This window comes from Helianthus annuus, chromosome 17 (assembly GCF_002127325.2).
Source record: "Helianthus annuus cultivar XRQ/B chromosome 17, HanXRQr2.0-SUNRISE, whole genome shotgun sequence".
Classification (NCBI taxonomy): domain Eukaryota; kingdom Viridiplantae; phylum Streptophyta; class Magnoliopsida; order Asterales; family Asteraceae; genus Helianthus; species Helianthus annuus.
This window is the reverse complement of record NC_035449.2, coordinates 6,649,407-6,675,717: the sequence shown is the minus strand read 5'-3', so window position 1 is coordinate 6,675,717 and position 26,311 is coordinate 6,649,407. Positions and strand designations below refer to the sequence as shown.

Here is a 26,311-nt window from a genome sequence, read left to right as displayed (position 1 = left end):
TTTTGGTAGTTAGTTACCGAATGAATAAGCGAATCAATTTAAAACAAAAAAAAATTAAGTAAGATAGTGAGTCTTGTAACAACCTATAGTGTTCGTCTTGCATGCTAGAAGCTTGCGGATTTATTTTCGATTCTACAAACGGAAACTTTACAAGATTGTTCCCATCAGAACACAGAACACACATGACTGTACAGTTTTCCTCTCATCCAAAAACATTGTATCTAAAATGTGTTGGTGATATTTGAGACGAAACATTGCTTATCAGGGGCTGATCTAGGGGGTTAAGGGGGTGCCCGAGATACCCCATTAACTATCTTGGCGAAGTACAAAAACATGTAGATCTGTCAATATATATATATTGATTTTTTTTCTAAATCCGTCACAACATACACTGAATTTTATTTTGGGATACCCCTGAATGTTTCTTCTAGATCCGCTACTTTTACTTATGTTAGTAACTCTCATGTTGAGAAAACAAACGATATAAATTCGCCTAAATGTGATAACTTAATCTAAAATGTTAGTGTTATGACAGTATCAAGGAGATTATAGTTATAAAGCAACTGTTTATTAAACGTTATTTTGTTTTAACATGATATGTTGAGTGAATGACAAATGGTTTATGGTCCTATATTGTGTCCAGTCGCACCAATGTGGGTTAGCCCACTTGGTAGAGGCACATACTTCTTAAGAGGAGGTCTCGGGTTCAAACTTGGGCAAAGGGGGATAATTTAGAATTATGGGTGTAAAGGAATAATATAAGCCGTTCAAAAAAAGATATTATGTTCAGTGGCATGTTTATACTAAAACCATCTAATGTGAATGTTAATACATGTGAGATTGATAAACAAGCATAAGAGATAAACATGTACTATTGAAAATAATGATCAAATAATTAAGAGGACTTCACAAGGTGTTAAAGAAATTCCATAGCTTACTTTAATAATGTTGATTATGACTTAACTATGATTAATGGTCCCACATCGATTATAATGTTCATCCATATTGAGTGATAATAGACAAACTCAGTAATTTGATGACAAAAACATTGTAGAGTAAATTGCCAAAATCGTCCCTAAGGTTTAGGCATGTTTGTCATTTTCATCCAAAACAACTTTTTTGTACCAAATATCCCTTCACTTTCGGGATTTTTTTGTCATTTTCATCCAAACGTCTGACTTTTTTGCCAAAATCGTCCCTGAGATTTGAGACTTTTTGTCATTTTCATCCAAATGTTTGATAGAAAAAATAAAGCAAATTAGACATTTGGATGAAAATGACAAAAAATCTCAAAAGTAAATGACTATATGGTACAAAAAAAAATTGTTTTGGATGAAAATGACAAATATGCCAAAACCTCAGGGATGATTTTGGCAATTTACTCAACGTTGTATTAAGAAAAGTGGTTTAGTTAAACATTACTCCTGGCCCCTCTTCTTGGTTTTAAATTGCGTGATACGCTTCGATGCATTTGATCCAAAAATCTGATACGCGATGCGTTATAAAACAAAAGAAGAAAAGTTCTGGCATCACAAGACACAAATTTCAACTGCAGCAATCCAATTTGTAGAAACTTACAACACAAGGTAATCACAGTGGCTAACAAGCATTGATTACACCTAGAAGACACTCCCAATTGGTTACAAAAGAAGGTTTCCTTGTTTCCCAAAAAAACATAGATCAAAATAGACCCATTAGTTGCAGCTACAACAGATCATACAGGATACATGCATGGTTGACTTGTTAGATCATTTGATCTGGTCAATGATGTCAGATATGACAGCATCCATGTCCAACGCCTTCATCGGTCCAAATGGTCGTTTCATATCCTGTACATAACAAACAAGGTAACCTTACTTTTCCATGTTGCAACAACTGTGTAATATATAACAGGGTTATAATCAACATTTTGAAATGCAAATGACCGTGTAATGAACAAATAGGGCATATTAAATCACTTTTGTCCGATTTTAAAACAATTCAATAGATTAATCACGTGTTATAACTATAAATACAAAAACAATATTATTAATCTTGATCATTATAAAGCTACTTAAGAGATTGTGTGCGAGACAACTTTCAACTCGTTTGACCAATTCTCTTTCAGCTAAATATTTTGATTTGACCCGTTTGAGATAACAACGCAGCCCAAATTAACACATTCGTTATTAAGCTGAATCATTATGTAAAGCTTGTTAAGAACATTGTGTGTGTGTGAGACCACTCTCAACCCGTTTGATCAATTCCTCTAAAGCAAACGGGCCAAAACTACCACATGTATTGACTCGTTCGAGATAAAATACCGCCCAAATCAACTCCTTAAGTAAACAGGCCAAAACTACCACATGTATTGACAATTATGTGTGATACTGAAAACGTGACCTTTTCTATTGATGATGAAATAATATTTGTTGTACACTTGTACGACTTAGGGGTTGTTTGGCAACTTCTGAATGGTTAAGTGCTAAACCAGTAAGAGGTCTGCACCATTAAGTGCTAAACCAGTAAGAGGTCTGAACCATTAAGAGCCAGTATAATGCTTAACCATTCAGAGGCAAATGTCTGACCAATTCAGATTAGAGGTCTTAACCATTCAGACTCACTATAATGCTTAACCATTCAGAGACACATGTCTGAACCATTCAGACATCTGCTCGCGAAACAAACAGTCTGAACCATTAAGTGCTGAACCAGTAAGAGGTCTGAGCCATTAAGAGCCACATTAAGAGGCAAACAAACAGCCCCTTAGTCTAATTTTAAATTTTAAATAAGCAAAAGCTTTTATATGGTGATGAGATTACCAGAAGACTGACAAACTTCTTCCCGCCTTCTTCACGCACTTCAAAGCATCCTCTTCTTGGCTGCAATGAAATTAATTTAGTCTATTAGTCATCATCAGTAGAAAGAAATTATGTATTTACGTACTTTTTCTAAAAAAAAGTTGTAAAATAAAAAAAAATACATATATCGATCCAATTAAAACATATAAATATGTACCTTTTCTGGGTTGACAAGCACATTAATGCCAGATACAGAAATTAATTTAGTCTATTAGTCATCATCAGTAGAAAGAAATTATGTATTTACGTACTTTTTCTAAAAAAAAGTTGTAAAATAAAAAAAAATACATATATCGATCCAATTAAAACATATAAATATGTACCTTTTCTGGGTTGACAAGCACATTAATGCCAGATACAGCACTCTCTAAATCATCCTTCACCTTAACAGCCCTTATTTTAAATTGCTTGCATTGTGTGCTGAAAGACAAAAATTATATAAAAAAAAAAAAAGAAAGATTAAATATATGTGTTGTGTTCGGGTTCATCAATTCAGCCCGACATGATTGCTGCTAAATCATGCTATTTAAAGCCTTTTGTCTTGCACTATACCACATCCCTTGCATAGTAAGATCTTTTTGCTTATTTTGATATCGATTAAAAAAATTAAACAAAGAAAATTTCAAAGCTCAAGGCGCAAAGGGTGAGTCTGTCATCTAGGCACAAGGCAGACACGTATTTCAGGACATTTTTATTTATTTTAGACTTGTTTCAGGCTGGTTTAGACTGGTTTCAAGTCATTTTAAGCTTGATATATAAAAGGCATGCCTAAGGTGGACTTAGGTGCAAGGCGACATCAAGCGCAGGTCCCATTGCTTTTGTGTAGCTAATGCAACGTCTGTACAAAAACACAGTTAAGGCCTATGCAGTTAATGCAGTAAAATATAGGCTATCAGTCAAGGAATGATATTTGAAATATAGGTTATCTCGGTGAGATATCGGTAATTTTAATATAATGCAGAATTTATATATATAGCAACTTAACACCAATAATTCAGTGATATATCAGTGATATCGGTTATATCGATTAAATATCGGTGATATATCGGTTATATCGGTCAAATATCGGTGATATTATCGGTCAATATCACCGATAATATCGGTACCGATATTTTACTAAGGGACCAATATGACCGATATATCGCCGATATTCACTGCATAGGTTAAGGCGCACCAAAAAATGTCTTCTTGGTGCAGTTGAGGCGCACCAAAAATGTCTTTTTGGCACAAGTGAGGTGCGTGCCTCATGTACATGCTGACTTATGTGCATTAGGGTGTTGCACAACAGGCTGCTTGGTTGTAAAAAACCTATGAAATATATAAAAAAAAAAAATTAAACAAGCACTTTGCGCCTCGTGTACAAAAGCGGTGCGCCTTCGCGCTTTGCATCTCGGTTTTAGACCTTGTCGCCACGGGCATTTCTCACTCTTTAAATTCTTAGTTATCTCAGACCATTTTTAGCAGTGTTTTTCCAGTTCAGGCCAGATTTTTTGTTATTTTGTGCTCTCAAAAAAAAAAAAAAAAAAAAAAAAAAAAAAGCGGTTACAAAACATACACATCACTACAGCCTAAATAAAACAATCTAGATCTCACAAAACAACTCCTATTCAATTAATCTTACTGAAAACCTAAAAAGTAACAACCAAACGAAACAACGATAATCATACCAGTGCTCAATCACGATCGTTTTGGAACCATCTCCGCCGTTCGCCGCTGGTGCTTCAGTTGTTTTAGGTTTTGGTTCCGGCTTCTGTTTGGAGCTGTGCTTAGCCTTTTTGGCCTTCGGCGCCGGGGGCTCAGCCACCGGCTTCGTGGTCGCTTGTGTGGCTTGGCGCGTAGAGCTTCGAGTGACTCTCGTCGGTTTGTTGTTCTCGGAAGCGGTTTCTGGCTTGTCGTCACTCTTACGCTTCGTCGGCGCCATTGATGGTGATGAAAACCTAGAAGCTTAGGTTTTCCCGCGTGTTTTTTTATTTATGCTGTCCCTTCCAGTGGATTGGGAATTTGGAGTTTTTTGTTTAGACATCTTACTAGTTTAATATTTAGACCTTTGGGACCGTTTGACAACTTTTAAATAGTTAAGTGCTGAACCAGTAAGAGTTTTGAATCATTAGGAGTCAGTATAATATTTAACCGTTCATAAGCAAATGTCTAACCAATTCAGATTATATGTCTTAACCATTCAGACTCAGTATATATGCTTAACCATTCAGAGGTAAATTTCTGAACCATTTAGACATTTGCTCATGAAATAAACAGTCTGAACCATTAAGTGTTGAATCAGTAAGAGGTCTAAACCATTAAGTGTTGAATCAGTAAGAGGTCTAAACCATTAAGAGCCCCATTAAGAGGTAAACAAACAGCCCCTTAATGGTTCAGGCTGTTTGTTTCGTGAGCAGATGTCTAAATGGTTCACACATCTGTCTTTGAATGGTTAAGACCTATAATCTGAATTGGTCACACATTTGCCTCTGAGCAGTTAAGTATTATACTGACTCTTAATGATTCAGACCTCTTACCGATTCAGCACCTAACCATTCAGAAGTTGTCAAACAGCCACTTTGAAGAAGGAAAGGATTCTAGTGTAAATGTAATCCGAAGTAGAAGAAAACAACGCAGGAAGAAGATGTAATTTACAGGTGCCTTTTTACGAGGATTCTAATGCCAAATAGTAAAATCGTACAGGGGGTTGGAAATAAGTAAATGACAATTGACCTTTCTACCCCCATAGTTAATTGCAAAATTACTAATTTACCCTCACCATTGACGGTCAAAGCTGGTCAAGCTAACAGAAGTTGGGTGAAGGGACTCAGATGCCAACGCTTTTTACCATACGTGGACTCAAGAGTTTAAAAAATGATTTTGGGGACTCGTCATGTCAGCAGTCAAATTGATCAAAGACGCAAATTGCATTCAACTCTAATGAGAATGAATAACTATAATGATATCATTCATTTATTCGGGCTATGATTTATGTTCTCAAACTCTAAAGCATAACTATAAATCTTATAAACATTACTCTAAAAGTTACACATTTATCACATAAGCATATTAGTTTAAGTGGATGATAGCTTATTGAATAAAAAGTTGCTTAAGATATTATTCATTTATTTATGCTCTCAAACTCTAAAACATAACTCTAAATATTATAAATATTCTTTAGAGTTTCTTATGTAAAAAAGTGTGTCAAACAACCCTTTTAAGCTCTAATTTTTAAAAGGTTGTATACTTGATAACTTGTAGTTTTAAAAACATAGTAAATAAGTTCTTATATTCTCTGAAAATTATTCCTCATTTTTATTAGATCTGCAAAATGAGAAATTCCACCATTTAGAATTTTTTTTGGAACCTAGTTAAACCTTAATAATTTTATTGACCAATGAATTGCATTCAACAACTTGTCATTAATAATTTTGAGTTTTCTACCAACAAATCTTCCAATGAATCGAGTTTCCATCAATGTTCCCAACACAAAGCTTTGTCTTCACTTAAAGTTGAACTCGGTTAGTCCATCAACAAAGTATTGTATGTGTTGGAGATTCGAAGGTCGTCTGAAAATAGAGTGAGAGTAGAGAGCGTCAAAAGATGTGTAGTTTAAGTGAGCAAAGAGTGTTGAGGATTCTTTCATTTCTATAAGGATGAATAAGAAAACAAAACCGGCATGTTACGTGGGGTTACGCTAGTGGCCAGTTACTGGCAAGGAGGTGGGGGTAGGGTCGCCGTCACTCGTCGACAGTCAGGGGGTGACGAAACCGGTGATCGAGCAAACCTATCGAGGAATAAGAAACGGGTGGGAGATTGGGGTTTTTGTTTCTTTCTTTTTTTTTTTTTTATTATTATTATGTTGAGAAAATCACATAATTAGTCTTAAGAGGTTTGCCAAAATGATATATTTACAGATTTCTAATGAAACTTATTGTTATAGCCCAAAAATGTTACTACATAACAACTAAATCTGGACTTGTAACCTTTTAAAGTTATACCAAAAAAAACTTTTTCTTTCCAAATCACAAAGACATTTGTGTGATTACACTTGTATTCTTTGTATAAAAAGATCAAATTTAGATTAGGGGTATCCTTTGTAAAAAAAAGATCAAATTTTACACTACAACGGAGTTGAAGGATATTTTTACACTACGAAGACGGAGTTGAGGGGTAGCCCAGGCTACTCCTCCTTATACATTGCCTCCGCCCTTGTTGGTGGATGCTTAGGTGGAATATAGATGAAAGGGTGGTCGACAAACTTGGCAGACACGACAAGGAGACTGAGGGGGAGAGGTTTTTAACGGCACATAGAAGTGGTTCCTGCGTTCTTCTCACACCAACGTGGCTTAGTACATAAATAGCCCCACTACGAATGCTCTTTCTTAGATAAGAGTAAAGAGTGATCCAGACCAGCCAGACTGGCATTTTCGAGTCAACCTTAACCAACACGAGTTTCACTTTCCTCTGAAAGTTGCAATATCTTAAATAACATTACAAAAGTCTCTTCTCAAGTTTAAACCAATTTAACATTTTCAAGGCAGAGAAATTCTATATGAGCCGATAAACGTCCGGACCCGTGGTCCGCTCTTTGATCTTGATATTCATGCAATGTCGGTCCATCACAACGAACACCTCTACACCTTACCCCAAGCTCTAAAGAACCTGATGGAAAATCAAGACCATAAAAACCAGTGACGAAGCTAGAACGGAAACTCAGTGGGGACATGACTCTCAAAATCCAAATCAGTAGGGCCGACTTTTAAAAGTCCATTATTTTAAACTACAAAAAAAAAATTCAAATATTTCTGATAAAATTAACAAAACAAAATTGGTGGAGGCAAGGAGGGTATTGTTAGTTATTTATCCCATGCTATAACTAGGGGTGTTTAAAGTCCAATTCGTCCGTTTTTGACAAAAATTCTATTTCGAACCGCTCCGCTAACTACAGTTACAAGAAATGAAAAATTAAACCAAGCAGGGGCGATGCTTTGAAGGGGCCGAGAGGGACGCCCGACCCCCGAACTTTTCGGCCAGTAGTGTTATATATGTAGTTTTCGTCTAGAAATTTTTGGGTGTATATGTTTTCGACCCCCCGATTCTATAGATTTTTTTTGGTATATACGTTTTCGACCCCCGTAAAAAATTTCAACCTTCGCCACTGAAACCAAGTTGACGGTTTCACAATTTTTACGATTTTGCGATTCAAACCAAACATCTTTTTCTAATCATTAGTCTCTAATAAAACATCAAAATGACAAAAAAAAATTATGATTATAATACATATCATAACTACATACACCACATTCTTATATTAATCTAAACAGCTGGTATTAAATTTCAAACCAAACTAAACCATTAAATGCCCAAACCATAAACCGAACCGAACCAAACCATTCCGTTTAAATCCAACACCAACCAATTCGATTCGGGGTCCAAGGGGTCAGATCAAACAGGCAAAAATAGACAATACCAGAAACACAATGTATGCAAGTCTATCCGGGTGTAAACGAGCCAGGCCGAGCCCGAGCTCGATTGGGCTCGAGCTCGGCTCGTCATGTTTTTATGAAGCTCGAGCTTATTTGAGCTCGAACTCGGCTCGCGAGTAAAACCCAAAGCTCGAGCTCGGCCGGCTCGGCTCGGCTCGAACTAATTTGAGAACAACCTCAGACGAGCTAAAAACTCGGCTCGAACTCGCCTCAATATCGCTTAAACGAGACAAAGCTTGGCTCGAGCTCGGCTCGCCAATGTTATCATTATTATTATTATATTATATATAAACTAAATAAATTTTTGTTTGGGCTCGTTTAGGCTCTGCTTTGTATTTCAGGCTCGAGCTCGGGCTCGATAAAACGAGCTCTATTTCAGACTCGTTAAAGCTCGGCCCGTACGCGCTTTTAACCGAGCCTTTGAACTTGTTTACACCCCTACTATCCATACACAAACATTTTAAACATCACATGAATCACCAACAGATAAAACACACAAATTCTTATTCAAACCCTGAGAGAGATAGAAACACACATCATCAATCAGGGTTCAATCCAACTTCTTTTACATATAACATTTATAAACGACAAACAATAATAAAGTAGTTTGTTTATAGGAAACAAACAGGTTATGGAATTAAGCAGAGAGAGAACCGACAATTGGGTATTTAGCTTCGAATTTCTTTTCCCAATCAGCAAGAACACCCAGCTCCTTTTCGGTGAGTCCGTCAAGCGATCCAATGACATCTTCATCGTTCTTGCTCATCTTGGCTAGGGCCCGGGTCGCATCTTTGCCGGCGAAGAGGGCGTAGGAGCCGCCGGGACCGTAGAAGGACTTACCGGTGCTGACGTCGAAGATGCGACCCTTGACGCTGATGTAGATGGGTTTTGATGGATCTGTGCCGTCGTATTGCTTCAGCTGATCAAGTGTTAGCTCCATTAGTTTTTGAAGATTTTGGTTGGTGGGTTTGAGTCGTGTGGTGTGGTGTGGTGTGTGCGTGTCTTTTAATACTATATCGATGTGGTTTTAGGGTTCTATGGATAAAAAGTAGATGTGACATGGGAGGTGTACAAATCGGTTAATCGGTTTTTAAAAAACCGGTTAAAAAAAAAACCGTTTTTTTCACCCAAAATAAAAACCGGTTTTTTTAATAACCGGTTTCGGTTACTAACCGGTTTTTGAGGTCCAAAACAATAACCGGTATAACCGGTTGGGACCGGTTTTTAACCGGTTGGGACCGGTTTTTAACCGGTTTTTCCCAAAAAAACCGGTTTTTTTCCGGTTTTAACCGGTTTTTTAATAACCGGTTCGGTTAATAACCGGTTTTTGAAATCAAGAATAGTAACCGGTATAAAAACCAGCGGTTAAAAAAAACCGGTTAAAAAAACCGGTTATAAAAAAAACCGGTTAAAAAAAAACCAGTTTCGGTTTTTTTTCCGGTTTCGATTCTAAAACCAGTTTTTTTGTACACCTCTAGACATGGTTACCTTTTTTTAGTATCTTATTCTTTAAATATAAAATTATAAAAATCAACCTTTATATTATACCAAAACAAGATTGGTACCTTTTACTATGAATTATGAAATCAACAAAAATCAACTTTTATGTTCATGTTTTACTACATGATATAACCTTTACAACTAACTTGGTCTAAAAACTCAGTTAAATGCCCACACATGCGTTGCACATGAGGACATTTCGATCAATTCCCCTCACATCCTATAACCTGTACATCTTCTTCACAAACATCATCTTGAGATGTTTACTTAAGTTGCTTAAACTCTGAGGATTTGTCCACTTAACAGATTGTTGCTAAGATTGAGATTGAACAAATCGTGTAATTTCCCGAGTTCGCTTGGAATTTCGCCAGAAAGTTGGTTCTGTTCAAGTCGTAGAACACCTAACTGTTGCCAAACTCCAAGCTCAGAAGGGGGGGGGGGGAGGGGGGGGGGGCACATAAACCACATATCATAAGTCACGTCAATCCCGTCCTGTCACTCACTTAAACCAACCACTACTTTTTCTTATTTGATTTACTGACACCAACACCCTCAAACATAGACCCCACCATTTTAAACCCCCCCCCCCTCCCCCCTCCATACACACAACTCTCTCTATCTCTCTCACATGGCCCACACACTTATGACTTAATATTGCAGCAACAACAACCCCCACCCTACCTACAAAACCGGCGACGGTGAGCATTGGTGCCTCATCCCCCTAACCATGAAAAAGTTACGATACTAAATGAAGAAATAAACAAAATACATGGTAATTGGTACATGATTACATTAATTAAAGATAAAAGAAGATAATATTTTTATCATAAGTAATTTCATTGATTCCACACAATTCATTGTTAGGTGTATAAAATTCACTTAACAAAACAATCTTTTCATCATAAACTGCTTTAATTATAATGGTTAAACAAATACCTCTTGTGTTAAGTTAAAAATTATCGGCATTTGATTATCATCTTAATAATTTAACGACCGGTTTTAACATAATAATAATGACATTAATAACACAACAATGTTTAGGGTTAGGTTCATTAGTGAACAACCCCTTGATTGTAAACACTAGTAAACTAATCCTAGTCCTTGATTATCAACACACAAGTGTATACACATATGTAAATCAATGGCCAGGATTTGATGATGAAAATACACTAATGTATTTTACGATTTGATGATGTAAATCAATAGCCAGGATTTGTTCACTTAATTCACAAATACACTACTGTACACTCTAGAACCCCACGCTTAAATGTATTGCGTATTAAGCAGTTGAAGGGAGAAGACTTTGTATTAGTATATTTTGATAATGTGTAAACCCATACTAAATTGATTAATGTCGATCTTTTTTGTGTTGCCTCACTTAATTTGGAAGACTCACAACCAGACATTATAGGCTCCAACGTTGCATTATATCGCTAACAACAATCACGAAGTTATTAACAAGAGAACGTATAGATGTTCTCAACCTTAGCGGAGGGCAATACATGTGAACACCAACATGTTCAATGTCCTGTTGAAAATGTAAGGTGGTTGGATTGAAGTGTTGTCATTTATGATCTACATAATCGGAAAAGAATGGATGATAGTATGAGATAACTAGAATATTGAGATTTGACATGTATCATCAACTCAAAAAGGTAACCCTTTAAAGTTCAAAGACAAGGGGAGGTCCTTAAGAGTGGTACTCACCACAGCGCTTCGCTAAGGCTGATCCGAATGTCACCCTGAAGCCCTAGTGGTGCCACTGTGACGCTTCACCAAAACTTGTCTGGAAACACCCGAATTGGAGCACCGTTTTCGTTGTTTGGGACAATATTTCAAGGTAAATTTTATATGAATCAACTCGTATCCTCATTCTAATCAAAAACCCTAAAACATCGGTTTGTAATTCGGAATAAAAAACTCAACTCCGTTAGCTATTTTTAACGCGGACCATTATCGGCCAAAAGTGGACCAGTTCGGATTATTACCGGCAAATAACTAAGTTGAGATTATTATCGGCCAAATTGAGAAAGTTGGGATTATTTAAATCCAATTTGCCTTGTTTTTAGGTGCTACAATGGAAAATGTAACTGTAAATACAACTGCTCTAATACCAAAAAAATAATAATAAAAAAAATTAACGTTTGTAAAACACAGATTTTTAACTAAAACAAGGTACACCTACCACAAAACTCACAAAGTGATAACATTTTGCAAGTGAGACGAGTTTAAGAACCTTTTTTGAACAGAATGATAGTTTGATATACAGTATTATATATAATGAATACAACTAAATTCCGATTACAGGATCAGTCGCTAAGTACCTTCAACAATTGCAGAGAACAACATCTTGTTAATATCCTCCGAATCTGAACCTTCACGAGCCTCCTCTCCTGCAATATGTTAATGCATATTTAAAAAAATATCTTCTAAAATTCATCTTCAGATTACAAAATGTTTCACTATTAGTAACCTAAAAATTAAGCAATAAGGAGAAATTACCTGTTTTAGATCTGACTTGTAGGGCCCACTCATCAATAACCTGTTTATAGTATACCGACACGACAATGTTTATAATACATCTTTCCATTTCACGACATGAATAGCTTAACATCCTTAACATAAAAGACGGAACAGAAAATGTAGCAAGAATATAACTCCCAAATACCAACTACACATAAGCTTAACAGTTAGGAAGATTTAAGTAGATGCATCCATAAATATAAAAAAATAAAATTATAATTGTTTTATGTGTTTTTATTAAAATAATATGTTTTTACTATCAAGTTTCAAAATAAATCTACCTAAACGCTTGCCATCACTGTTTTGCAGCCGGTCATGGGATATCTTGCCGTTTATTAATTTAGGTTGTTCACTGGCAAATGGCGCAAAATCTATAAGCACCACTTGGAAAACACAACCAAGGAAACTTCAAACATATAACGGTTTTCTTATTGAGTAAAATGTCATTTTCGTTACTGAGGTTTGGCCAGTTTTGCGACTTTCGTCCAAAAGTTTGTTTTTCCGCATCTGGATCCAAAAGGTTTGAGATCTTGCCATTTTCATTTGGTTCGTTAACTCCATTCATTTTTCTTTGTTAAGTCAGGGGTATTTTTGTCTTTTTGTTAACGTAAAGGGTAAAGAGCAATTCAATCTTTTTCACTTTATGTACAAGCATATATATAGGGGTTGGTTAACGTACAAATTCTCTTAACATACGCTGCGTACGATGTGAAAATACAACATGCGGATACTGGGTCATGCCGATTTATGGTTCAACATGCGGATTAATGTTCAACATGCGGAATTGGTTTCAACATGCGGGATTAGTTATAAACATGCGGAATTGGTTTCAACATGCGGCTTTATGGTTTTGGACATTTATAACATGCGGAATCCTCACATCGTACGTTAACCCAGATTGTACAATACACTTTCTCTATATATATAACCAAAACAAGTAAGTAAAAAGATGAAGATACCCCTGACTTAACGGAGAAAAATGAAGGGAGTTAACGAGCCGGATAAAAATGGCAAGATTTCAAACCTTTTGGATCCAGATGTGGAAAAACAAACATTTGGACGAAAGTCACAAAACTGGCCAAACCCCAGGGACGAAACTGGCATTTTACTCTTTCTTTTTTACATTTCTGCAACTATATTGCATTTTGCTTTTGACATGTATATATATGCCTTTAAACAAAGAAAAATAAAATTACCTCGTTAAAGTTTGTATAAGCAGGATCATCGGAATCATTGGTGACGGGGATCCCCATGGAAGTTTGCAACCTTTGCAATGATGCTCTGTTCCCGACTATAGTTGTTCTTGCTTTATCAATCAGGTCCTACATCGAAATTAACAAAAGGAGTGTTCTAGTTTCAATTGTGTGCGGCAAACAAATTTACTAATATTTATAACAAAATACATGAAAATAATATTCATTCTTTAATATGATAGGCATAGAAAGTATGTTATATTATTATTGAAGTCAAACTAGGCCCGAGTTGACCTACTAGATCCAATTCTGGCCGAGGTTGACCGCGTTTGACCGACTCCGAGTAAATAGGCGGAGTCAAAGAAAGCGGCCTCGGCAGCCTGCCTTGTAACGACTACTCGGCCTTGGAAACCTTGTTTTACAACCATGGGTATAGTAGTGAACATCCATGTATTCAACATAATGAATGGATAACAGAGTGTTTTGGTTTAGCCATCAAAATTTAAGAATCAACACCAATTATACAACAAGTTAATTTCAAGTCCACGCTACCAAATAAATGACCGTGTAATAAAATATTGACACCAAACAATGGTGTGATGTGTTGGGTGACTCTACCAACATGCTTTGGTTAATCCTAGAAGATAATTCAGACCATGCTCGGTTTGCCGACAAGACCTTGAAACCTTACCCTACATGGCGGGATGTTGATACGATAAGTACCATAGTTGTTAATAGCGACTATAGCAGTCGCTATAGCGCGCTTTATGGCGATGCGACTATGTGTCGCTAAGTTGGTCATGGCGATGAATAGCGATTTTAGCGACAGTTATTATTATTATTATTTTTTTTAATGTTATAAAGAGTTATAGCTATAAAATAGCTAGATTTATAGGTTTTTGTTAAATATACATGTAAAATAGCATATATACAAAAGGGTATTTTGATGTAATATACATATAAAAATTTTCAAAATTCTTTTTCTAGTGTAATCGCTATTTATAAAATTGCCGTCGTTATTTGTCGCTATTCGCTACATAGCCTAGCCATGCCTTGTCGCTATTTGTCGCTATTCTCTATCGACAACTATGATAAGTATATTGTTTAAATAAAGTTAACTTCTTGGTGTACATGATATTAAGTTCTCCACTTATTTTTCACATGCTTATCCCAATATATATGTCCATAAAAATCATTCTTTCCTTCTAAAGTTGCCTATTTGAGACCAAGATCTTATGCCACAAAATTGAACATGAATTCAAAAGAAAAAGATATCCTCAAATGTAGGTTGGTTTTGTTCGCAAGTTTTTTACATAATACTTGCCATCAAGAAAGTTTTGGAATTTTTGACGCAATAGTACAATGTATCCATCTTAAACTATTGTACCATCATATACCCTTTGAGTGTATCCATCTTATTTCTTAAACTATATTACTAACATATATAACATAGTTATCAAAAGCGCTCGCTTTTCCCGCCTAGGCGACATTTTTGGGTGAGTCGACCTTCCTGCGCTTTTCCCTCCTAAGGTAAAAAAAAGCCACGTGATTTTTTTAGATATCCTATCTTATATATTTACACCAGATTACAGATATTTATCTATTATTTTTGGAAATCATATCTCAATCAAATCAAATCTTATTACTTATATATATTTAAAAAAAATATATATTTGAAATTTAAAAAAAGTTAAGAGATATCATATCTTTTTATTCAAAAGTTATGTTGATATAACAATATTCTGATAAACAAACGTTCATAATAATTTTCTGCTCTTTTTTTGCCGGCAAAACATACAATAATACTATAGGTATTTTTCAACCTAATGAGGATTCTGCGCATTTGATAACTATATTATATAATACCTTTGAGATGATCGAACCATCTAAAAACTATTTTACTAACATATAAAAGTAGCAATATTCTACTCATCCCACAATGACAACCAGTGTTTAAATATATGTTCCTAAAGCCCCCAATATATGATTTATTTGAATGGAAGTATTAACAATATTACGTTTTTGAATGTACCTGAAATTTGAATTATTTGAACACACATGCAGCATTCAATGGGCTCGGTGCAGTTCGGTGATGAAACCTGATCAGTGATCAGTGACACTGGGAACATCGGCAATGTAGATTTTGCGAACGATGCATCTCTCTTTGAATACAACGGATGGAACTACGAAAAAGTTGTGATTTCATCTCCATTTCCTTTGGTTGAAGGGAAGCCACAATTTGTAACCATGGGTAAAAGTAAAACCTATGTAGCACGGATACGGGTATGGGACTGGGGTACGGGGAACGGCAAAATTCAAAAATACAAGATACGGGTACGACAAAAAAATAATATTATATTAAACAAAGTCCAAAAAATAAAAATATATTAAACAAAGTCTAAAAATATATTACAAATACTAATCCCAGTACCTATTGAATATTAAAATTCATCATGAGACAAAGAAAGCAATCAACTGTGATTTAAAATTATCAACATCAAATATTCTATTCAAAATAATATGAACAGTCTGTGAAGTGTGAACTATGCAAATAAACAATCAATTGATTATTCTATTCAAAAGTATCAACATCAAATATTCTCTATTCAACAGAATGATAATTCGATCAAAACAAATAAACAAAACATCCAAATAATGGTGCCGTTTTAAACAAATAAGCAAAACATCCAAATATTCTCTGTTGCTTATTTGTTTTTCAACATAATTATCAGACATTCTCGCATACACAATGATTACCAAAATTATCAACATCAAATAAAATCAAATCAAATACTTGAATAGAGATGATGATCCTATTGTTGATACTTGATAATTCGATGAATGATAATACAATGTACGTGAATGTTGGAAGTTAAAAGGCCGGGCATATGTAATTTAAAAAGGCCGACCATTCGTATTTTGGAAGTTAAAAGGATTAAAACCCTAAATAATTTAGGAAACGTCCCCGATACTTTGTTTTTGGAAGTACCCGAGCCGTCCAATAGATCGATGAGAGTAATCCCCAGAATAGTTTCCCCTATGCAATCTCAGAGTCGACCATATAATGCAAATGAGCTTCGAGAATATCCGATCAAAGATTTAACCCCGAATAATTATGTCTTTTTTTTTTTAAAAAACTTGCTTGCATTAGAAGAACTTAAACTCCAGGTAATATATCATTTGATTATGTATAACTTTTCCTACAACAATAAAGTTTTGAGTTAAAACACATAGAACTTATGACATGAAAATGTTACCTGGAAGACAAAAGGTGGGTGCCTCACAGTTGAAGTCCCTGGATTATCTGAGAGAACACCATCACTCATCACAAGATATGTAATTACTGTGAATCCATCCCACAAAGAAAACAAGAAAGTAAGTCAAGAAGTCAAACAAGCCCAAACTATATTTCAACTTCCATATACATACAGTTTTCTAATTGCTTTGGATTATTATTATTCTTACAAATATTGAGATTAGCCTGTATGTTCTTTACAGGGGCATATCCTCTATGCTGGGGCAGAAAAATTTCTTGTATCGTTTCTTCTGCATAACCATCTAGAAGACGATCGGTATGACGTACAATTTACATATCATCCAGATGACATGCGAAGATTGTACCAACCTATAAAAGCTTCAATGAAGATTGATACAGAATTTCTCTTACCCGAGTTTTGTTCACGAAAGAAACGAATAGAAACCCCCGCATTCGTTCCAATTACTTGTAAACTAAATGAGGAGCAATTGAGATGATCCTTAGTTGCACAGGCGGCCCGCCTTATGTTGTCCATGGTCCACCTGGAACTGGAAAAACTGTGACCCTAATTGAAGCTATCCTTCAGCTTTATAAAACCCAAAGTAATTCTGTTATTCTTGTATGTGCAGCTTCAAACAGTGCAGCAGATCATGTGTTCGCAAGACTTGTAACGTTTAAAGTCCGAAAAGGGGATATCCTTAGACTAGGTTCTACCTTTAACCCTAAACAGCATATAAGATGTAGGATTATAGTATTCACATATGCAAGTGCAGATCTACTTTACCTTTTACATGGTCGAACGGGCCGCTTCACATATGTTCTTGGACGATGCAGCACAGGTGTCTGAGCCCGAAACAATGATCCCAATATCCCCTGTTGTTTGTGTTCGTTCGGATATTTTTTTGACTATTTATTTAATGAATGAGAATAAGGCTTACAAACACGATTCATACCTTTCATCTAACAGAATTCTCAACTATATATGTATAAATAAAAGTGGTTAGTAAAGTAAATGAAGGTTCTAGAAAATGGTGATTTTCCCTTTTGATGATCAAGCAACAACAGGGGTATAACTGTCATTAATTTCAAAAAAATATCCGAACGAACACAAACAACAGGGGATATTGGGATCTGCATCGTCCAATAACATATGTGTGAAGAAGCCCGTTCGACCATGTAAAAGGTAAAGTAGATCTGCACTTGCATATGTGAATACTATAATCCTACATCTTATATGCTGTTTAGGGTTAAAGGTTGAACCTAGTCTAAGGATATCCCCTTTTCGAACTTTAAACGCTACAAGTCTTGCGAACACATGATCTGCTGCACTGTTTGAAGCTGCACATACAAGAATAACAGAATTACTTTGGGTTTTATAAAGCTGAAGGATAGCTTCAATTAGGGTCACAGTTTTTCCAGTTCGGGTGGACCATGGACAACATAAGGCGGGCCGACTGTGCAACTAAGGATCATCTCAACTGAACTCAATTGCTCCTCATTCAGTTTACAAGTAATTGGAACGAATGCGGGGGTTTCTATTCGTTTCTTTCGTGAACAAAACTCGGGGACGAGAAATTCTGTATCAATCTTCATTGAAGCTTCTATAGCTTGGTACAATCTTCGCATGTCATCTGGATGGTATGTAAATTGTACGTCATACCGATCGTCTTCTAGATGGTTATGCAGAAGAAACGATACAAGAAATTTTTCTGCCCCAGCATAGAGGATATGCCCTTGTAAAGAACATACAGGCTAATCTCAATATTTGTAAGAATAATAATAATCTAAAGCAATTAGAAAACTGTATGTATATGGAAGTTGAAATACAGTTTGGGCTTGTTTGACTTCTTGACTTACTTTCTTGTTTCTTTGTAGGATGGATTCACAGTTATTACATATCTTGTGATGAGTGATGGTGTTCTCTCAGATAATCCAGGGACTTCAACTGTGAGGCACCCACCTTTTGTCTTCAAGGTAACATTTTGCATGTCATAAGTTCTAATGTCGTCCTGTAAAACCACAAAAGAATTCCGATACACGGTTCATGTGGTCTGGAAAAAAATAACAGGCTTGCGGTGTAAATTTTCACTCAATCATGTTATCATGTCATATTTTATGTGTTTTAACTCAAAACTTTATTGTTGTAGGAAAAGTCATACATAATCAAAGGATATATTACCTGGAGTTTAAGTTCTTCTAATGCAAACAAGTTTTTAAAAAAAAGGACATAATTATTCGGGGTTAAATCTTCGATCGGATATTCTCGAAGCTCATTTGCATTATATGGTCGACTCTGAGATTGCATAGGGGAAACTATTCTGGGGATTACTCTCATTGATCTATTGTAACTAGTACTCAATGACTTTGAGATCTTATCGAATGGGATTTATTATGGCGGAAGATAAGATCTCAAAGTCATTGAGTACTAGTTACAATAGATCAATGAGAGTAATCCCCAGAACAGTTTCCCCTATGCAATCTCAGAGTCGACCGTATAATGCAAATGAGCTTCGAGAATATCCGATCAAAGATTTAACCCCGAATAATTATGTCCTTTTTTTTAAAAACTTGTTTGCATTAGAAGAACTTAAACTCCAGGTAATATATCCTTTGATTATGTATGACTTTTCCTACAACAATAAAGTTTTGAGTTAAAACACATAAAATATGACATGATAACATGATTGAGTGAAAATTTACACCGCAAGCCTGTTATTTTTTTCCAGACCACATGAACCGTGTATCGGAATTCTTTTGTGGTTTTACAGGACGACATTAGAACTTATGACATGCAAAATGTTACCTTGAAGACAAAAGGTGGGTGCCTCACAGTTGAAGTCCCTGGATTATCTGAGAGAACACCATCACTCATCACAAGATATGTAATAACTGTGAATCCATCCTACAAAGAAACAAGAAAGTAAGTCAAGAAGTCAAACAAGCCCAAACTGTATTTCAACTTCCATATACATACAGTTTTCTAATTGCTTTAGATTATTATTATTCTTACAAATATTGAGATTAGCCTGTATGTTCTTTACAAGGGCATATCCTCTATGCTGGGGCAGAAAAATTTCTTGTATCGTTTCTTCTGCATAACCATCTAGAAGACGATCGGTATGACGTACAATTTACATATCATCCAGATGACATGCGAAGATTGTACCAAGCTATAGAAGCTTCAATGAAGATTGATACAGAATTTCTCGTCCCCGAGTTTTGTTCACGAAAGAAACGAATAGAAACCCCCGCATTCGTTCCAATTACTTGTAAACTGAATGAGGAGCAATTGAGTTCAGTTGAGATGATCCTTAGTTGCACAGTCGGCCCGCCTTATGTTGTCCATGGTCCACCCGAACTGGAAAAACTGTGACCCTAATTGAAGCTATCCTTCAGCTTTATAAAACCCAAAGTAATTCTGTTATTCTTGTATGTGCAGCTTCAAACAGTGCAGCAGATCATGTGTTCGCAAGACTTGTAGCGTTTAAAGTTCGAAAAGGGGATATCCTTAGACTAGGTTCAACCTTTAACCCTAAACAGCATATAAGATGTAGGATTATAGTATTCACATATGCAAGTGCAGATCTACTTTACCTTTTACATGGTCGAACGGGCTTCTTCACACATATGTTATTGGACGATGCAGATCCCAATATCCCCTGTTGTTTGTGTTCGTTCGGATATTTTTTTGAAATTAATGACAGTTATACCCCTGTTGTTGCTTGATCATCAAAAGGGAAAATCACCATTTTCTAGAACCTTCATTTACTTTACTAACCACTTTTATTTATACATATATAGTTGAGAATTCTGTTAGATGAAAGGTATGAATCGTGTTTGTAAGCCTTATTTGCATTCATTAAATAAATAGTCAAAAAAATATCCGAACGAACACAAACAACAGGGGATATTGGGATCATTGTTTCGGGCTCAGACACCTGTGCTGCATCGTCCAAGAACATATGTGAAGCGGCCCGTTCGACCATGTAAAAGGTAAAGTAGATCTGCACTTGCATATGTGAATACTATAATCCTACATCTTATATGCTGTTTAGGGTTAAAGGTAGAACCTAGTCTAAGGATATCCCCTTTTCGGACTTTAAACGTTACAAGTCTTGCGAACACATGATCTGCTGCACTGTTTGAAGCTGCACATACAAGAATAACAGAATTACTTTGGGTTTTATAAAGCTGAAGGATAGCTTCAATTAGGGTCACAGTTTTTCCAGTTCCAGGTGGACCATGGACAACATAAGGCGGGCCGCCTGTGCAACTAAGGATCATCTCAATTGCTCCTCATTTAGTTTACAAGTAATTGGAACGAATGCGGGGGTTTCTATTCGTTTCTTTCGTGAACAAAACTCGGGTAAGAGAAATTCTGTATCAATCTTCATTGAAGCTTTTATAGGTTGGTACAATCTTCGCATGTCATCTGGATGATATGTAAATTGTACGTCATACCGATCGTCTTCTAGATGGTTATGCAGAAGAAACGATACAAGAAATTTTTCTGCCCCAGCATAGAGGATATGCCCCTGTAAAGAACATACAGGCTAATCTCAATATTTGTAAGAATAATAATAATCCAAAGCAATTAGAAAACTGTATGTATATGGAAGTTGAAATATAGTTTGGGCTTGTTTGACTTCTTGACTTACTTTCTTGTTTTCTTTGTGGGATGGATTCACAGTAATTACATATCTTGTGATGAGTGATGGTGTTCTCTCAGATAATCCAGGGACTTCAACTGTGAGGCACCCACCTTTTGTCTTCCAGGTAACATTTTCATGTCATAAGTTCTATGTGTTTTAACTCAAAACTTTATTGTTGTAGGAAAAGGCATACATAATCAAATGATATATTACCTGGAGTTTAAGTTCTTCTAATGCAAGCAAGTTTTTAAAAAAAAAAAAGACATAATTATTCGGGGTTAAATCTTTGATCGGATATTCTCGAAACTCATTTGCATTATATGGTCGACTCTGAGATTGCATAGGGGAAACTATTCTGGGGATTACTCTCATCGATCTATTGGACGGCTCGGGTACTTCCAAAAACAAAGTATCGGGGACGTTTCCTAAATTATTTAGGGTTTTAATCCTTTTAACTTCCAAAATACGAATGGTCGGCCTTTTTAAATTACATATGCCCGGCCTTTTAACTTCCAACATTCACGTACATTGTATTATCATTCATCGAATTATCAAGTATCAACAATAGGATCATCATCTCTATTCAAGTATTTGATTTGATTTTATTTGATGTTGATAATTTTGGTAATCATTGTGTATGCGAGAATGTCTGATAATTATGTTGAAAAACAAATAAGCAACAGAGAATATTTGGATGTTTTGCTTATTTGTTTAAAACGACACCATTATTTGGATGTTTTGTTTATTTGTTTTGATCGAATTATCATTCTGTTGAATAGAGAATATTTGATGTTGATACTTTTGAATAGAATAATCAATTGATTGTTTATTTGCATAGTTCACACTTCACAGACTGTTCATATTATTTTGAATAGAATATTTGATGTTGATAATTTTAAATCACAGTTGATTGCTTTCTTTGTCTCATGATGAATTTTAATATTCTATTTTAATATTCAATAAGTACTGGGGTTAGTATTTGTAATATATTTTTAGACTTTGTTTAATATATTTATGTAATTTGCCCGGGTGAATGTTTGATCCTTTGAATTTTACCCAAAAAAAAATTAAACATATATTTTTATTTTTTGGACTTTGTTTAATATAATTTTATTTTTAATATTATTTTTTTGTCGTACCCGTATCTTGTATTTTTGAATTTTGTCGTTCCCCGTACCCCAGTCCCATACCCGTATCCGTGCTACATAGACAACCACAATATGTTGACCAAGCGGCTCTTAACGTGGTGATAATTGCATGAGTAGCTAATCCAGACATTACTAACTAACCACGAGCAGCAATTAGTCTTGTGATTCAAAAGATCTCAAAGTCTCAACTCCCAAACATTGTTTCGTTGACTTCCATGTCTGACCCTTGATCACCACCTTCACTAACCACCCTCCCATATTTCGCCTTTCTCTATATTACCGCTAAAAACTAAAGTCTATGGTGATTTTCTTCTGATTAAGTGCTTAAATAGCAAATGTTAGATACTTAGGAAAAGCAATGAAAGAAGATATGGAACTGGAGTCAGTCATAGTGATCCTATAAAAATATGCTAGACACCTCAGTTTGGTGAAATTAATAAATTAGATTGTGCTATTTTGAAATACGATGGTGATTTTTGTAGCTGTCCAACAGATGGGTTTACTTCTGTACGTACATGCTTCATTGGTTTTTAATTTCCTCTTCAAACACATTTGGCGTGGTGCTCGAACCTTATACACGATAACAGGTCACGTATCACATGGATTTTTGCCAGAATTAATGGAAAATAGTAGAATACAGTCTAATGCACGAATATAAAGTGATTACAATTTACACGAGTGAATGTCACATGTAGAATGGCTATAGAGTAATTTGCTCCTGAAATGGCTACATAGATATACCCCACCCAGAGACAATGTTTACTTTCGTGTTTCTCTTTTTTTATGACGTTTACCTTAGGGTGAATACTACTTCTAGCCTATGCTTTAGCAACTAGTTGGAAGCAGCTGAAAGAAAGAAGCCGTTCCGATACTATGGGTCAATGAGGCTGATCATAATGGTGGTATTTTAGCAGTGTTGAAGTTAGCAGGTCTCGAAAAAACCTCGTTCTCATCTCTTCAGTGCCACTAAGTAACAAGTTAGCAAAATTGTAATGAAGGCTGTAGCGAATTAATGTTTTCTAATCCAATTACCATTGGTGCTGTCACTTCTACTAAGAGACAACAAGCCATATACATGAGCAACAACATTATAAGAGGTATAAACTGAAAAATAAAGTATGCCAACATTGGTTTTAAAATGCGTGTAGCGATCTGATGCGTTTTGATCCCAAAATCCGATGCGTGATGCGTGATGCGCAATGTGTGAAGCGCACGCATCACGTATGCGAAGTTTTCTCTATTCAAAAATACTAAAAATATATATAACTAATATTTTAACTTGTGAACCTTTAAACACCAAAATATAATATATTATCATCATCTATAGTCAGATTTGTTCAATTAAAGATCTAATTTGTTCAAATACCGGTCAACTACACAAGGCGCCACATTAGACCACATCATGTGAATCGTGCACCATGGAACCGCAACACACGGCGATCTCATCATTACATCATGTGATGCGCGCATTTTAAAACCAAGATGCCAACAGCTAGAAGTTTAATAATCTGCATCTTATGAATAATCACTTGGCGGTAATAGTTACAAGGCGGCATCGTTCACCATATAACAATCAGGAAAGTGGTAGATCTCAATTTCAAATACCTAATTTCTACTAAACCTAATGAGCATCAACAATGTACTAATGCGCATCCACTAAACCACTTATAGCCACAAAAAAGCCATAATCATTCATCAGAACCTAAATGCTTCAAAATCCTAATTCTAATTACGTAGTATCCAGTACTCAGCAGTGTCTACATATCCAATTCATACTCTCAATCCATTAATCAATTGCTTAACAAACAATAATTAAACAACATTAAGGTTTAAATAATAATAATAATAAATAACCTGCTTAGCAGAGAGTAATTCGCGACATTGCTCTTTCAGAGAGGGTAATTCATCTTGTATTTTCTTAATCCTAGCCACAAGCTTCATCGGATTCGCCTGTAAAAGTTAAAAAAAGCAACAGATCAAGTAAAAACCCTAAACGATGGAAAAGGAAGAAGAAAGGAGAGAAAGAGAGTGACGTTATCAGGATAGATTTCGCGAAACTCCTTGTCTAGGCGGTTCTGGACTATGTTTAGATCGTTGTTGGCTTTGATGAACAGGTTTACGAGACCATCGACGGCATCGTGGTGGTGGTGGTGGTTACTTTGGTGGCTCATTTCCGCCAGTGTGTGTGCAGAGAGAGCGGGATGTGATTTTTAAGGGTTTTGGACTTTTGGGCTTTGGCTATACCATATATACTTAGGGGTGTTCACGATCCGATCCGATCTGATCGAGGGTCTGCTCATGCTCGGATTGAATTACAACCGATCCGATCCGAGCGGATCAAATTTGTAAAACCGATCGCAAAAGTGATGCTCATGCTTGGATTGAATTACAACCGATCCGATCCGAGCGGATCAAATTTGTAAAACCGATCGCAAAAGTGATGCTCATGCTCTGATTAGGGAGAATAGAGAGCGGCGATTGAATATACGACTGATTAGGTAATTATCTTTTAGGAATAGATTTAGGGTTAGATACTAGATTTATATATTAAATATTAAGTTGGGTTGGGTTGAATGTTATTTGGGCTTTTAGTTTTTTTGGGCTATTTATATTTTTGGGTGTTTAATCTATAAAATCTATAATATAAAAATATATATTAATTACTAATAAAAATAATTCGAGCGAAACCGAGCGATCGACGAGCGAGCGGAGGTATGCTCATGCTCGGATTGAATTTGAATCGAACCGATCCGATCGGCTCATTTACAAACTGAGCGGGAATCGAACGAGCATTTTTCGAGCGATCGTCGAGCGATCTTCGATCGTCGAGCAGTTTGGACAGCCCTATATATACTTACTAAAAAGAGTTAAATCTCATTTTAGTCCCTTTAGTTTGAGACACCTTACAAGTTTAGTTTAAAAGTTTCATTTTTTCGCCTGTGAGTTCAAAAATGTTTCACAGTTGCCATATTAGTCCACTGGGTTAACTTCATTCATTTTTTCTGTTAACGAGAAATTGCCATTCTCGTTAACAGAAAAAATGAATGAAGTTAACCCAGTGGACTAAAATAGCAACTGCGAAACCTCTTTGGACCCACAAGTGAAAAGTGAAATGTTTGGACTAAACTGGCAAAATGTCCCAAACCACAGGGACTGAAATGGCATTTAACTCTACTAAAAATATATATATAAAAATTAGGGGTAACTTTGTAGAAAACTAACCAAGTTTTAAAAGTGTTCCAATTAGGTTACTCAAGTTTTAAAAGTGTTCCAATTAGGTCACTCAACATTTATTTTTCATTAAAATTAAGGATTTTTTCATCCATTTCATAGGTAATCGTGATGATATGGGTTTTTGTTTTTTTTTTCTTTTTATTTGATGTTAACGTCGAGTGATGACGTGGATTGTAACTTATTTTTTTAATTTTTAATGTAATTAAAGTGTTTTTATTTTTAATAAATATAATTTCATATATTAAAATAATCCGACCCCAACATCTTATGCTCCATTTTTTCTTGACACATGGAAAAAAGGAGATGACTCGATTTGAATGTTAAGTTATCTACTTGGGACAAAAACAATACGAGTGACCTAATTAGAACACTTTTAAAACTCGGTTACTATTCTGTGACATTTTCCCTAAAAATACAGTTCTTTTAAATTGATGCGTTTATTAAGTAACACTAGTATTTAAGACCCCACGCGTTGTAACGAGACTGATCTAACCAAA

The 26,311-nt window shown here is 35.6% G+C and overlaps 3 protein-coding genes across 3 annotated transcripts; all 3 read right to left on the bottom strand.

Moving 5' to 3' along the window:
* Window positions 1-1,502: 1,502 nt before the first annotated feature.
* LOC110922032 lies at window positions 1,503-4,840 on the bottom strand. The gene is made up of 4 exons (XM_022166359.2): window positions 4,508-4,840; window positions 3,164-3,260; window positions 2,802-2,861; window positions 1,503-1,829 (listed from the first exon to the last, which is right to left on the bottom strand). The coding sequence occupies exons 1-4, from the start codon at window positions 4,759-4,761 to the stop codon at window positions 1,749-1,751; spliced, it is 492 nt and encodes a 163-aa protein (XP_022022051.1). The 5' UTR covers window positions 4,762-4,840; the 3' UTR covers window positions 1,503-1,748.
* A 3,942-nt stretch (window positions 4,841-8,782) lies between these two features.
* Window positions 8,783-9,344, bottom strand: LOC110921672 (probable steroid-binding protein 3). The gene has a single exon (XM_022166016.2). The coding sequence runs from the start codon at window positions 9,246-9,248 to the stop codon at window positions 8,946-8,948; it is 303 nt and encodes a 100-aa protein (XP_022021708.1). The 5' UTR covers window positions 9,249-9,344; the 3' UTR covers window positions 8,783-8,945.
* Window positions 9,345-11,945: 2,601 nt separating this feature from the next.
* LOC110921429 lies at window positions 11,946-24,815 on the bottom strand. The gene is made up of 5 exons (XM_022165753.2): window positions 24,614-24,815; window positions 24,435-24,530; window positions 13,528-13,653; window positions 12,311-12,350; window positions 11,946-12,201 (listed from the first exon to the last, which is right to left on the bottom strand). The coding sequence occupies exons 1-5, from the start codon at window positions 24,749-24,751 to the stop codon at window positions 12,125-12,127; spliced, it is 477 nt and encodes a 158-aa protein (XP_022021445.1). The 5' UTR covers window positions 24,752-24,815; the 3' UTR covers window positions 11,946-12,124.
* Window positions 24,816-26,311: the final 1,496 nt, after the last annotated feature.

What these genes read in the sequence shown, in the direction of transcription:
- LOC110922032 (XM_022166359.2), bottom strand. Translation starts at nt 4,761, where the DNA reads ATGGCGCCGACGAAGCGTAAGAGTGACGACAAGCCAGAAACCGCTTCC. An exon ending in ACGATCGTGATTGAGCACTG is followed by an intron (nt 3,261 to 4,507) that starts GTATGATTATCG and finishes TTTGTCTTTCAG; the next exon opens with CACACAATGCAAGCAATTTA. An exon ending in AGAAGTTTGTCAGTCTTCTG is followed by an intron (nt 1,830 to 2,801) that starts GTAATCTCATCA and finishes TGTTATGTACAG; the next exon opens with GATATGAAACGACCATTTGG.
- LOC110921672 (XM_022166016.2), bottom strand. Translation starts at nt 9,248, where the DNA reads ATGGAGCTAACACTTGATCAGCTGAAGCAATACGACGGCACAGATCCA.
- LOC110921429 (XM_022165753.2), bottom strand. Translation starts at nt 24,751, where the DNA reads ATGAGCCACCAAAGTAACCACCACCACCACCACGATGCCGTCGATGGT. An exon ending in AATTACTCTCTGCTAAGCAG is followed by an intron (nt 13,654 to 24,434) that starts GTTATTTATTAT and finishes ATTTCGATGTAG; the next exon opens with GACCTGATTGATAAAGCAAG. An exon ending in CTTATACAAACTTTAACGAG is followed by an intron (nt 12,351 to 13,527) that starts GTAATTTTATTT and finishes TACTATAAACAG; the next exon opens with GTTATTGATGAGTGGGCCCT.